Source organism: Haliaeetus albicilla, chromosome 21 (assembly GCF_947461875.1).
Source record: "Haliaeetus albicilla chromosome 21, bHalAlb1.1, whole genome shotgun sequence".
NCBI classification, from domain to species: Eukaryota; Metazoa; Chordata; class Aves; order Accipitriformes; family Accipitridae; genus Haliaeetus; species Haliaeetus albicilla.
The window spans coordinates 3,732,130-3,746,501 of NC_091503.1; the positions used below are offsets into that span (position 1 = coordinate 3,732,130).

A 14,372-nucleotide genomic window follows, 5' to 3' on the forward strand; every position below is an offset into this window, starting at 1 on the left:
ATATTCTCTCTCTTAACAATAGCTGTGCTGGAGGTCGGTGGTTGCCATATGGTTACCTTTGTGAAGAAAAAATACTATCCAGTGTTCATGGATTAGAGAGTAAGAGTGTTCACTTCGTGCATGAGAGCTGAGAGAAATCACCATATTAAAGAGGAGTAACCCACAACACTATCATATGATACCAGTGCTACTGTTTCCTTTCCTCCGTCTCTGCCTATAGATTCTGGCTGGCTTATCCCATAAGGATATCAGAGCCAGAGTTTCTCATGGTTGGAAGAAAGATAGGCATCAAAAGAGTAAAAATTCTTACGAAATGTGTGTTACTTTGGAATTGAAAGAAGATTTCTGGCAAGTGAGAAGTATTAGGACCTTGGAGGGAGGTAGAGATGGATAATAGTTTGTCAAATAGAAGAATGAATAAAAACATAGAAGCTGTGTACCAAATTACTTGAAAACATGGTTAGGGATTTTTGGCCTATTACCTCATTGGCTAAAATAATTCTGATGAGCCATGCAAACTACACCAGTATAACAAATAACAAATAACCAGTATATTACAGGGCAGCTAGGTGAATACGTTCTCAGAGTAATATTTTGACCATTCCCATGGTCATCTAAAAGAGGGTTGGTTTTCTGTATTTTTGCATGTTACTTAAACTCTGTGATTTGATTTTTGTCCATGTAAAGAATAGGAAGACAGAAGAAGGGAAGTATAAGGTGCTTAGGGTTGCTCAAAATAGCCTATGTTTTGACCTTGTGTATTTGTACTGAAGTTGGTCTGTAGTTTTGGTGGTGGTTTCTTCTAAGGATATTTGTGAAAAAAATGGTTGGTTAGAGGGGAAAAAAAAAAGTCTTTCGATGAGTCTTGTTTTGCTATTTTATTCTTTGTATTCTTACTTAGCTATTTAGTGATTTACAAAAATTGCATTGTGTATACTAGCAAACAGTTTAGTTCATTTTTTATGCATTTGTAAGAGTTTAGGTAATCTATCACACTCAAGAGCAAGACATGCTCTCTCTGATTTCCCTGATTGTTGGCTGGAATGTCAAGCTGTGTGCACGCAGCCTGGCTGGATTGTGCTTCAATTCAAATGGAGGTGATGCAATCCATCCCTGCCATGCACAACCGCTGCCCCTTTTCCATTGCTTGTGATGTACTATTTACTGGGGAATAGCATGGATTGTCTCCTGTTGCCCTTCATGGTACTATTTCATGCATCATGTGAGAATTGCTAAGAAAGTTGGCCAAGTGGAATGCCCTCAGGATTGTCTTCCAATCTGACATGAGGAGGAGTCTTACCAACAACCTGTTCAACAGGAGTTATAAGTTAAAAGAAGGAGGAATGGAACGCTTTCAAATATTTTCCTGACAAATTAAGTTTTAAATTTGGTTAGTGTTGTTTTTAAAGTATTTTTGAGTTCTCACGTTAGCGTATAAAATTTTTGTTAGACTTTCCTTTGACAAGAAAACCAAACTGAAAACTGGGAGACTCCCTGGAAGTTACTTGTACTATGTATTTTATGTCCAAGGAAGGAATTTACTGTTTGTGCACTTTTAAAAAGTGTGTGAATTAGCAGAGTAGCTTTGTTTAACGTTTCTATTATATGTTTTGGTTTGTTAAATACAATAAGAGAAAATTTTCAATCTGTTTAAAAATACAAAGTAACAGTAACAGGCAGAATACCAGTGAAATGTGTAGGCTATCTTAACACTCTTGCTGAATCTGAAGTCATCTCTCACTTTGTATGTTGAAAATTCATTAGTTGCAGTCCATTTGGGGTTTAAAATTGACTCCATTTTCTCGGCCTAGAAGCTTGAAGCGTGTATGAATGTCTTACAGAGATGGAATAAAACAGTTTTATGGATTTTAGGTGCTGTTGATGTGGTTAGCCAGATGGAGCAGTGGAACTCCTCGGTTGAATTTGGAGCATGTCTGAAACTGAGCTGGGATTCCAAATTGAGAAACATTAAAAATATCAAGTAATTTAAAATAGTGTTAATCAAGTGGTAAAAATGTTTAGCGTTACTTATTATGCTGTTGCTGAACATTTTTCTGTTCACGTGTATCTACTATTGTGATTAAGAAAAGACAAAAAATACCAAACACGTCCTACTAATCAACAGCCAAGTAAAACCATTGTTTTAATTTCTCCAATTACATGTTCAGACAGTTGATTCTTTTAAAATCAATGTTTTGGTTAGAAGTGCTAAGCTGTTATACAGGGAGAATATCAAGAATGAAATCCTTTATCTAAAACTCAATTATCTTTCTCAACTCCTCAGAGACACACTCTGAAAGAGCTAAAAATCCTTAGCTTTGGTAGTAAGTGCTTGAATATTGTCCAGATGAGCTTCTTCCCTTGCGTCCTGTTTTCTGACATAATTGGAAATGCCTTAACAACAGAGAATGACTTCATGATTAGTTCTTTTTCTTCTCCACCCTGGCTTTTTGGGCTAGAATTGTAACTTCTGATTGTTGGCTCCACTGTTGCATGTTGCTTTTCAGTAACGACTGGGATGATGCAGTAGACCATATGTTTATAAAGCGGACATCCTTCCCAGCTTCACGTCATCTGAAAACTATATTGGCAAATTAGAATTCAGAATCATCTTGGCAAATGGGAGAAATTAATTGGCAAAATACCATGCAATTCCATAGGAGCACATTTGAGCTAATGTGAATAGGTGGAAATAGTTAACTACTAATGAAAACAGCGAGAGTATTGAACAGTTCTTGAGAAGATGATCTAGAAGCTGTAAAGGCTCACAAGCTGTTTATTATTTTAACAGTGTGATACAATTATGGGGGGCAAAGGGGGAGCAGCCCTATATTGGCTTGTAGAAATAGGATGCCGAGCTGCAGCAACAAAGTCCTCATTCTTTACTCAGCACTCCTAAGGCGTCTATTAGGTACCACATCCAGTTTTGAGTATGGAATTCTAGCAAGTTAGTGGTCCATTGGAAGAATGCCAGGGGAAAGAAGAAAAAAGAAAAAGACTATTAGGTGTCTACCAGACATAACTTACAAGGCAAGATAAAGAGTTGAGACTAATGAGTCTAAAGAAAAAAGGCAGGAGGAAGAAATTCAGGTCTTCAAGTGTGTAAAAAGCTACTACACAGAATTACAGAACAGTCTTTTACCCGTATTTTCAGTGGATGGGATGACATCAAAGGACTTATCTTTAATAAAAAATTGCAATAATATTTTTTTATGGGTATGAAAATGTGAAGCCCTAGAGCAGAGTAGTTGTGAAGGCTGGGGAAACTGCATAACCGGAGATCTGTGAGAGCAGTTTGGATAAATGTTAATCATGATTCACATAAATGTAGTTGATCATGCTCTAGAGTAAGAGGAAGAAGTGGTCTAGGTAATTCAAGATCCCTTTCCAGCCTGTTTTTAATATCATGGGGTATATCTTCATATTGTAAGACATGCTAAATACATTCATAGCACTGACCCATCCTGAAGTATTGGAAGGTATAATGGAGTCCAGAGTGAAATAACAAAATTTTTGAGAAGGAGATTTCTACTCCATCAAAGCACCTCAGTTTTCTGAATGAGTGCTCTTATTGTACCCGTCTCAGTAAATACTTTGCCCTTCACCTTTCACAACATTCCTTCCATTCACCTTCTGTAGCTTTGTAGCCAGCATTTTAGGTGGCTAACGAATAAAAGAGATGACACTTGGCCCATTCATTCCACCTTTCAACAGTTCCTAGCCTCAGAGCTTGATCTGATTTTAATGTTGTCTTTTGAACTTGATCCAGTGCGTAGGAAATGAAATGGGGAGGCTGAAGGAAACCATGTAGGTCTGATAGGTCTTTTCATGCTTGTATTAAGTGAGCTGGTAGAAACGTGAAATAATCCAAACTACTATTTTGGTAGCTGAGAAGATGAGAGGCTTTTAGAAGAAGAGCTGTCATAGGTTGTTATCCTAAATAGTAGGAATCATGCTAGCTGCTGTGGGTGGTCAGTGGAGCAATATTTTATTTTTAAGAAATTGTCTTTTGTGCCCAGCTGGTAACACTTTGTACTGCTGTCTGTGTGAAGTTGTATTTCATTCTCATGCTTCTTTAAGCTTGTGTGTAGTACTTTGGAAAATAGAAAAAGGACTGAAGCAGCAGGAGACAACCAAGGATTTAGTTCTGCCAGCTGAGACTGCAGAAGAGAAAAGGCTCCCATCAGTACAAAAAATGCTAGTAAAAAACCAGACATGGCTCTGAGTATATGCCTCTTTTCAGAGTCAGAAACCAAGTCTGGGCAGCCACCTGGTCAAAGCAAAATACTCTTTATTGGAGACAGAACTTTTGTGTGTCTCCTATCTCTTTTCTCCACAGTGCACTTGTTTCCATTTTAAAAGGGGATTAAAGATTTTCATGCTTGAAATAATTGAGAAATCTTATTAGCTGCTCTCTTTCCATTCCCTTCTGCTTAATTTAAAATTACCATGGGACAGTAAATTTAATTTGCAGTCCTGGGAGGAGGTTATATGGCCTGATGTAAAGGCTGTCATACCTGGCGAAAGTCTTGTCAGTGGTGAACTTCCCAGATACTGGTGACAGATGAACTCTTGGTGTGGAGTCTCTGACTTCAGCAAACCTACGCTAAGAATGTGTTCAGCCAGTGAGTGTGTGTTACGGTGGTTTTGCTTTTTTTTCTCTCGACAAGCGACAGTGATTAAAAGGCCCCAGAGAGATGAACATAGATGGTTAACATTAATTTCAGCAACAGCAAGACACTATGTCCCATGATAAGCTGTTTAATTAAACCTTGTGCCTTTTTTAATCTGCGGTTCTATTTCTGCCTGGCTTTTGTTTCTCATCTCGTCTCTGTCTCTCTGGTTTCCATTTTTCAGACATAGCCTCATTTATTTTTATCATGCATGATTAATTCAGTTTACATAAAGGGTTTCTTGAGAAGGATGGATAAAGTATATAAAGCCCTTGTTCAGCCTAAATTTGGATTTAGATGGTTTGTAACTCTTTTCTCTTCAGTTGCAAGTCAGTCTCCTGGTTCTGCTGTGCCTCTTGCTCTTCCCTCCAGCTAGCCTAGAGAGCCTTGCCAAAGCTGTCCAACAACAGCTGTTGAGCAATGCGCTTAATCACAGACACTCCTTGCTGTCCAACTGCATTTAATCAGTGCGAAAGATTAAACTGCTTTCAGAAAGTGTGTTATGTGGAGAAAACGAGCAATGAAACAAAGAGGAAAGCAGCGTTTCCTAACCATTACTGTTGTGGGGAGAAGGAAGGGTTGTTATCTCCAAGGAGGGGAAAAGTGGTAAATGCTTTTTTCGTCAGTTCTCCGTGATGACGTAGATGTGTGTTGGGTAGAGAACATCATTGTTTTCAGTTGGGTTAGGCAGCAGTGGAGAAGCCCTGCACTAAGTTGCATCGAACAGCATTGGTGCGTGATTGAGGATGGTGTGGAACTAACAGTTGTGTGCGGGCAGTGTCTTACACACTCTGCTGAAGTGTGATTGAATACTGAATTTCGGTGGAATACTGACCAGCTTGGATATCTGATTCCCACACAGTCTGAAAGACTAGGATTTTTTTGTACTTTAATAGTTTCTGACACAGCCACTGACAGCCTCTGCTTTTTCCTTCAGCTTAGTACTATGTAAAATACTTAGTGAACATAAAATCTGATATCTTAGTTTATTATTATTATTATTATTATTATTATTATTATTATTATTATTGGAAGGAGAAGAAAGAACATCTATATTAAAGCCAAAAACATGTGGCTGTTGCACTGATCGCAAATCATATTTTAATCTCTATTTGTAGGAAGTGAAGGGTCAGGAAAGCAAGCAGAGCACCAAAGCTATGCTCCTGTAGGTATTAAGGAGAAAATATAAAGACTAGTTGCAGTTTCTGGAAAGTGTCAACTTGTTACTGTCTTGGTGCTTGTACTGAGTGGGATATGGACTCTCCTGAGAAAAATTTGGTCTGCATTGGACACCTTATGAAGTAATACTTCATCAGCTTTTTTGTTAGTCCCCATCAGGCATACAGATGGTTGCAATTGTTTCTGAGTTTGTCTGAAGAAGGCTGTAACATAAATCAATACCAGAAAACAAGGGAAAGCTCTTTACTTTTTCCCCTTTGGCATAGCTTTGCATGAACTAAAAACTAATATAATATGGAGAAAGAGTGTAAGGGAACAGGAAACTTTTTAATGAGGGAGGAGGTAGCATGTTTTGAAGATGTGCCCCCCTGTAATTTGCGTATTGGGGCTGTCTGGAGAGATGTACTAGAAGCAATGTGATTAATTTTTAGTCTGGATCTAAATGGGTGCAACCTGATTTATCTTCCTTAAGCACTAGATGTATGAGAGTTTTTTGCCCTTCTTGGCCCCTGCATTCCCCCAAGAAAACTTTTCCTTCTTTGTATGCACACAAAAGCAAGGGTAGCCGGTAAGATTAGCAGGCAGATACCATGGGAAAGCTCTGGAGTTATTGCAGACCATCTGCTAGGAGTTATGTCCTGTCGGTTGTTGCAGGCTTGAGGAAGAGAAGGTTGGAATTAGCCTTTGAGTCTTACTGGGGGTTTGCTGGTTTTGTCATTTGCTCTAAAACTCGTGCTTGATAACAAACAGTGCTATCCTGGAAAAGTTTCTATCTGGTGCTTCAGTTCCAGGCTTGTAATGAAAACTAATACAGAAGTAACAATGCAGTCTCTTATCTCCTTTTCCTAAAGCTCATGGGATGTAGCTGGCAGCCATTAAGAGCCGAAACGTAATAGTCAAAAATAACGTGGCAGGAACCGTGCAGTACGTTGGTGTAGCACACGCTTCTATATTTGCTGCAGTTGGAACTCTTACAGGGTGTTTGTCCTCCTTCGTCAGCGCAGAGCGTCGCAGGATTACCTCGCAGGGTTGGAGTTTACTGGCTTGGTCCAAAATTACTGAATACACAGCAGTTGCATCCCAGCTGAGATCTGATAGGAATGTTGCACTGAAGCAGCCTGAGCTATAGAAATACTCACACACGAAAAGCTGTAGTAGCCGTATGGAAAGAGAAGGAATTCCCGGGCTGTTTGCTTAAGTTGGATGGGTGCTCTGGCACTGAGCAATCTTGGGAACTTTGCAAAGTTCTGATAATAATTTTCATTTCACATCAAAGCAGATGAAACAATCAAAGAGAGGAAACTTAAACTTAGGCAAAGTAATTCTAATGAAGCGTTTCGAAGAGGGGGAGGAAAACCCTGAGCTTACATGCTTTTAATTCAAGTTTGTGTGTTTTTATCTGGGGAATCAGCAAAAATGTGGAAGTTGTAAGCCCGTGTGGGTATTCTATCAAGTAGTTCACTATTTGGGAATCTTATGTGAAGAACTTTATGCTGATTTTTATGATTATGTATGGTGTGCCCTGGATGATTTTGTGACCTGTGTGTGTAAACTGTGAGTGGGGTGAGAATAAGGCAGTAGGCTCATTTGAAAAAGGTCCCTCTTTCTGCCTTGAATTTGCAAGATAACAAAGCTCCTGAGTGACTGTATTTAGTAATACTTGGCTTTTTGTTGCCAATTATCACCCATAAAATATATTCTGAAACGACTGCTACTTCAGCTTTCGGGGTAAGGAGCAGTCTAGCAAGAAAAACCGCTTAAATCCTCCGCCCAGCACTGTCACAACCGGTGTGCTTTGAATATAGGCAGAGACAAGCAGAGTTAGAAATCTGTTCTAAAACGCCAGAACTGCCTCCTTTTGAAATGATCTCTTCTTGACGCGGAAAGTCCCAGAAGCTTGCTATCTCATCCAAAATACGAATCCTGCCAGGAATCCTAAATAGGTAACGGTGCGTGACGGATGGTTTGATAACGAGCATTCATCTGGCTTCTTGTTTTTCCCCCTCGCAGTTGTCTGGTGGGTGCGAGCTGACGGTGGTAATCCACGACTTCACCGCCTGCAACAGTAATGAGCTGACGATCCGGCGCGGGCAGACGGTGGAGGTCCTGGAGAGGCCCCATGACAAGCCCGACTGGTGTCTGGTTCGCACCACGGATCGGTCCCCAGCCGCGGAAGGTCTGGTCCCCTGCGGGTCCCTCTGCATCGCTCACTCTCGCAGCAGCATGGAGATGGAGGGGATTTTTAACCACAAAGGTAAGACGTGACGGAAACGAAGCCTAGCCGTCAGCAGCGTGAGTTTGGGGTAATGGGGAGTACTGTGCAAACGGGAACTTCGGTGTTCTTGCGCTGGTTTGGCTTCTAGTTTTTAATGAGATAAAACACAACGCTTTTGGAAACCTGCAGCCATGCCGCCTATTCCAAAATAAGCGGTCGGCCGTTCTCAGCGTTAAGTGAAAATGTGCGTGAAGACAGGGATGAGATTTAAGCAAATTATGTCTTGGTGAACAGAGTTATGTATCATATTAGATCAAGCTGCGATGATACGAAAGTCCATTCCTGTCGTGTGCTGAAAGGGGGGAGGGAAGAAAATCTCCAGCATGCTTTATCAATGGTTCCTGAGAAAACCTGCAGTAAGAAGTCGTGACAATATCAGGCTCAGCAATGGAAAAGGCAAATACACGCATCCATATGCCCTGGCACAGGAATTGGCTATTTGGACGACTGTATTTTACTTAGCTGAGTTTTCCAGAGTAGCAGTGGCACAGTCATCCCTTTTTCCCAGAGCAGCTCTGAAATCTTACTTTGTTTTTTCAGATGCATGAAAGAATGCACCCCTGAAGGGTGCAAGAAAAATCTGATAATTTTTTGAAAGTTCTTAAGGTTTTGGTGTGCTGTAGTCCTTTGGCTTCGTATACTCCCCAGGCTCCCTGAGTAGTTTGTTAGTAGAGAAAATGCTTGCTTGCTTCATTTGAAACTACTTGAGTTTGCAGCCTGTGAACAGAAAGCAATGTGAATTTAAAAAAAAAAAAAAACAACAAACAAAAAACACAAACCAGTTCATTAGAAGGTGTTTCATCACCTGCTGGGGGAAAAGATGCATTTCAAAAAGTTCATTATTGCAAGTAGCAAGATTAGCAGGAAAGTGGTGTTGGGGAAAACTTGTTTTCCAAAACAGAAAATTATGGTTTTGAAGAGTTTTTCATAAATATAACCACAAATTTTTCAATTATTCAGTCCATCCCTGCTATCACATTACAATTTTTCCCATTTTTTTCAGACACTGTCTAAATATGCTTGGCTAAAAGAGGGGAGAGTTTGTGTTTCTCACATTAGGAGCATGCACAGCAGGAACTTCCTGAATGCAGGGTGACTGGGGGGGAGTCTGAAGGATTGAGCTGTAGAGCTGCAATACTCTTTTGTCCCCTTGTGTCCTGTAACAATTGGGATAGAGAAAGTTTGCAGTTGTTCTGATGATCAAATTGGAAAAATGTGGTCAGGTATCACTGAAACACTTCTTTTTTTGGCTAGGGACTGATATCATGGAAATGTCAACAGGTTTTACTTTTTTTTTAACACTCACAGAACTGATAAATCCAATTTCCTTTGGAGCTAGGGGAATTCACCTTTGAATGCAGAGAATTTTTTTTTTGGAGAGGCAGCTTGTACTGGACAATATAAGTTATATGAACAACATTGAGCCTGTCAGACTCTTGAGGGAGAGACAGAGCTGGTTTTGTCTTTGAGAGGTTACTTTTATTAGACCAGCAGACATAGCCTGTATTGCTTTTTTCCCTTTAGTGTTTGTTGGGGAAAATGGGGCAGAGCATTGTAAAGTTACTTCAGTTTGTTTGACATGTTGCTTTCAAATAAACAGCATTAATTAATTATATTAATTACGGAGAGTGAAGAAGAAAAGGCCATTGCTACAACGAGCATGATTTGCAGGGTTGAAGGCAGCCTCAGCAGTGACTTCTGTCCCTGCCTCTGCCACAGGCTTCCTGCGGGATGTCAGGGCATGCCATCTCAACCCCCGCTGATAAGAAGCAGCTGCTAATTGTTTATTCCCACATTACTAGGTGTCAGGCTTTAGGAGCTGGACATTTGATTTGTAAAGTTTCCCGTGCACGTGACTGTGACTTAAGTCAGTCAACATGAACTTTGTTAAGCATGCAAACTATTATATAATATTAAGTAATCTGGGGAGGGGGGGGGGAAAGGCAAAAAACCAAACAACTTTAGGCTGGGTACTTGAAACCACTGGATGCATTTGACTTTGGTCTCTGCCTCAACTTTCTACTGCTTGAAAGAGGTTGATAGTGTTCATTTCACAGAGGGATTATAAAAATTAAGCAAAATTAGTGGAGTGCTTTGATTTTATTTTTCCCCCATAGTGAAAAGTACCTCAGACAATCCAGCAAAGCCATTATTCATTCTCAAGTGCTGCATTTGATTAAAGATCTCTAAATAAGGCGTTGGGGAGTATGTTAATCAGAAGAATGGAAAACCAATTAGATGGTCTTCTCAGAATTGTTCATTGTGGGCACTGATTGAGGTATGAATTTCTAAAAAACGAAACAAAACAAAACCCACAACCCCCGTAACAAAGAAGAAGTGAATGACTTACATAATTTAAGGCAGTCCATGTACTTGAGTGGACAACTTTGAAATATTTTTGCTAGATTTCTAGTGCTTGATTCTGCAACTTCAGTCTTTTTCATACTGATTTTTTCTCTCTTTTTTTCTTTTTCTTTCTTTGATCATAATTCAGTAAAACTTTCAGAGTTTTGAATGATTTAACAAATTAGGATATTGCCCTCTGGAGTTTTTAGATGTGAAAAATACATGTCATATGTCAGGCTCACAGTGTGAGCATCAGGTCTGAGTAATTCTGTACAGTTCATGGGCTAAGCCACGCGCAGTAGACACAAGTCTGGAATTTGTGCATGTCTGGCATCGCAATCTATTGTGAGAGACTCAGGGAGAGAGAGAGGTTTTATGTAATTGCAAAGGAAAAAGGGAGGAGATCACCTCCAGAAGTGGTGGGGGTGGCTGCTTGGATGTTGAGTGCTTAGCCTGCCCAACCGGCTTGTAGAAGTAAAGAGTTTTGCACTCCTTTCAGTATCTATGGACCCTACAATTTTGATCTTTTCAACAGTGTTTATCAATACCATTTGCCAACTAAACAAGTTGGAAAGCCATGGCATATCAGAGGTGAAGTGAGCTTCAAAGTTTTGCAATGGCAAACCTCTTCTAATTTACAGCTGGTCCTTAAGTTGTGTAAAACCACATTTCATCACTGAGTACAGAAATGTTGGTTGGTGTTTAATGACTTAAATAATCTGAAATGATTATCCAAAGTAGGGGAACGTGAAAGATCATTGAAGTAGAAAGTATGTTCAGTGAAGCCTAGTTCTCACACCTGATCTTGGTCATTCCTTGTCTGTCCATGTATTATCTGTCAACCATGAAAGGTAACGTTTTATTCTCATGACAGAAGACAGCCCCGAAAATGACCCTCATCCCTTGCCTACAAGTGTAGGTGTTACTTGTCCTTTAAGAATGGTATTACTTTAAATATCTAATCAGTATCAATGGGTTAAAAAAAATGCATTTACAGTATCTTCAATCTCTAAAATGTTATAGTAGTTAAGTTAACAAACATTTTGTTAAGAGTATGGGGAAAGCATTACACGAAAAAAAAGAGGTTTACTGGGTGGATAGTCATTTAGGGAGAGGGTTGATTGCAGGTTCCAGAGTTCTTGCTCGCTCTGCTGGATATCAAATCTATTTTTGTAAGTTATTTGGGTCATTTAATCAATTTGACGTGCCGTTTACAGATGAGTACATTTTTTAAAATCTAAATCCCTTTTATAATGGGGAAAAAAGACAAACAAGGGGGTAGTGAAGAGGTTGAATAACAGTTGGTGTGCTCTACAAAAAATAAATTACTAGCTTTGGAAGAACATGTTTTTCACAAGTAATACATAAGGCAACAATTTTTTTTGCAATGATTCCCCACATGTTATTGGGCGTGGGGGAGAAAGAATGTTCCTGTTGTTTTATTTGGTGCTTCTCTCTTTTTTTAACAAGAGTTTCTTTTCATTCTGGGGTGCACCCTTTTTATATGTGCAGTTCTCTTTCCTTTGTTTGCAGGGCATTTACACAGCCACAGAGCTTTGGGTAAAGGGCAGGGGACAGGATTCAGTACAATGTAATTGAACTTGTGAGCTCAGAAAAATTGGCAGGTATTTAAAATTGTTTGTGAATATCTTGCCCATTTAGATCACAAGTTCACTGTCTTTTCCAACTTTGAGTACTTCTAAAGTCTGAAGAACTTGTGACGGTCTATCATATCTCTTCTGTAGATGCTACTGGTTGGAGAGCTACAAAGGCTACAGCAAGCCCTTGTTCACGAGGCTTACATTTACGTGACTTCTTTATAAGTGAGGGGTTTTTTTGGGACCACGTCTAACTGCCAATTCATGTTACTATCCGTTTGGTTCAAAACTTGGCCACAGAGATCTTTTGTTTACCTGGAGGTACAATGTCTGCCTGTTTTATACGTTGTTATAATCCAGGTATCTCTATAGGTTTGTTCAGACCTGAAAGGCAGGTGATGTCTTAGTAATGTGATGACATACCACGCACCGCTACAATACTGAATACTGGCTTTTGATTTTACTCTCAGGATACTGTCCTGACTGGTGCCGTTAATGGAAAAACGTTATTTCAGCAGTATTTTTTTATTTCCCAACTGTAGTATCTCTCGAAGAATCTACCGTAATAAGGAGGATTGAACGGCTGACACTTTCCAAGACAAAGGTTGACAATTTTGTTTAAAGAGCTGTGTAGTAAGCCCTTTTCTACACCTGCAAGATGGGAAGGAGTGATGTAGGGCAGATGTTGCAGGTGTCAGAGCTCTTCTTGAATTGGTATGGGGACCTTCTATTCAGGAATTAAGTTAAAGAAAAATTGCACAGGTGATCTAGAGATACTTCCCCAGAAAAGAGAGATATTTTATAGTTGAGGCCACAGAGTGGGATAAAACAGAGTCTTGAATTTGTTACATTAAATAAGCCTCCTCTCGCACAACTGGAGACCTATTCAGAATATTAATTTTAGATGAAAGGGGAAGGGGAGACAGTAAAGGTAAAACATCTCACGTACGATCAAGAGATTTTTGAGTTATGATTGAGAAATGAAGTGTTGCCATATTGAGTCCAAATACTGTTGTTACGTAGGAAGAGGAAGCTCTGGATAGCAGCAGCAGCAGAATTCGATCAAGTAAAATGGGAATCCAGTTTGAATAATTGAAGGACTCCCTGTTTGTAGTGGAGGAAAAGAAGGATGACTTGGGCAGCAAGGGGTTGCTTACAACCAGAGGGAGGCTGTAGAAGGGGAGGATTTGCTGTTTCGAGACTGCAAGCAAGCGAAGCATGGGCTGCGTGTAAGGAAAAAGGATCCCCACCCGTGGCTCAGAGCCAGAGCGCTGCCTGTGAGACTGTCTGACAGCATTTGCAGCTGCAGGAAATGAGTTACAGCCCCGGCCAGCAGGGAAAGTAACTCCGAACAACGAGTAGGTAAGGGACTTGCTTTGCCTTGTTGCTTTGGGGCCACGTGGCAAAAGCTGGGGACTGCGTGGTTTCCAGGGCACAAGACAGAAAGGGATCTGCTTCTGCTATGCAGCCAGCCGCGATCGCACGCAGAAAGCGATATCAAGGAATATGCTGGAGTTGTGCGAGATGCTAAATGTTAATCGAAAAATTCTGTTTCTTGATCAGTCAATTGCCTCTTCATAAAATTTCCAATTAACAGGCTGCCCATCCAGATAGCCAGCTGATAGAAAGCCTTACGAGGAGCTCACGGGAGGCAAAGCCGAGCAGTCAGTTGGATTTCACACTCCACTCGTCTAAATTAGCAAAAAATTGTAAAGGCTGTGCTGTAATGTCAGTTCAACTTATTTATCAGGCGGACTTGAGATTCAACAGAGGCGCAGGCATTTTAATAGCTGAAGTTCAACTTCACAATTAGCAGTTGTTTTGAAAGCCCAATAAATCATAAATCTCCATGTAATCACAAACATTTTGCCAAAAAGCATTACTAGTCTAATAGTGGCAAAGATAGGTTGAATTTAGGTTGTGTGTGTGTGGTTTTTCAAGCATGTTCTCATGCTTTAGTCCAGGTGAATAAAATAGGTGCAGTATAAAGTAAAACAAGAATTCTCTATCCTGACTTTCCCACCTTGTGGTTTTAGTTGAGTTTGCAGTCAAAAACGTGGTTTGAGCATAAGTAAACTGAAATAAAATGTCATCAGTTGACTGTGGTCACTTAGATCATAATCTTTGTGTTGAGCTTTATAGCCAAACTATATCAGGTGGTTAGAGTTAATAGCCAAATTCTAATTCAGCCTTGAATAAACAGTAAAGTCTGTATGAATTGCTTCCTTGGCATTGTGCAGTCCTAAACTAGATAAGGAGATTCAATGACTCTCACAATTTGAATTTCTAGAAGAGTTCTGT

General features: G+C 40.0%; 1 protein-coding gene across 7 annotated transcripts in view; it reads left to right on the forward strand.

Moving 5' to 3' along the window:
- Positions 1-14,372, forward strand: part of TRIO (trio Rho guanine nucleotide exchange factor) — a 256,831-nt gene that overhangs the window by 178,805 nt on the left and 63,654 nt on the right. For all 7 annotated transcript variants that reach the window (XM_069808876.1, XM_069808875.1, XM_069808874.1 and 4 more), the window contains exon 34: positions 7,863-8,106. In XM_069808876.1, coding sequence (XP_069664977.1) covers positions 7,863-8,106 — 244 coding nt within the window. The remainder of the gene's footprint in view (positions 1-7,862; positions 8,107-14,372) is intronic.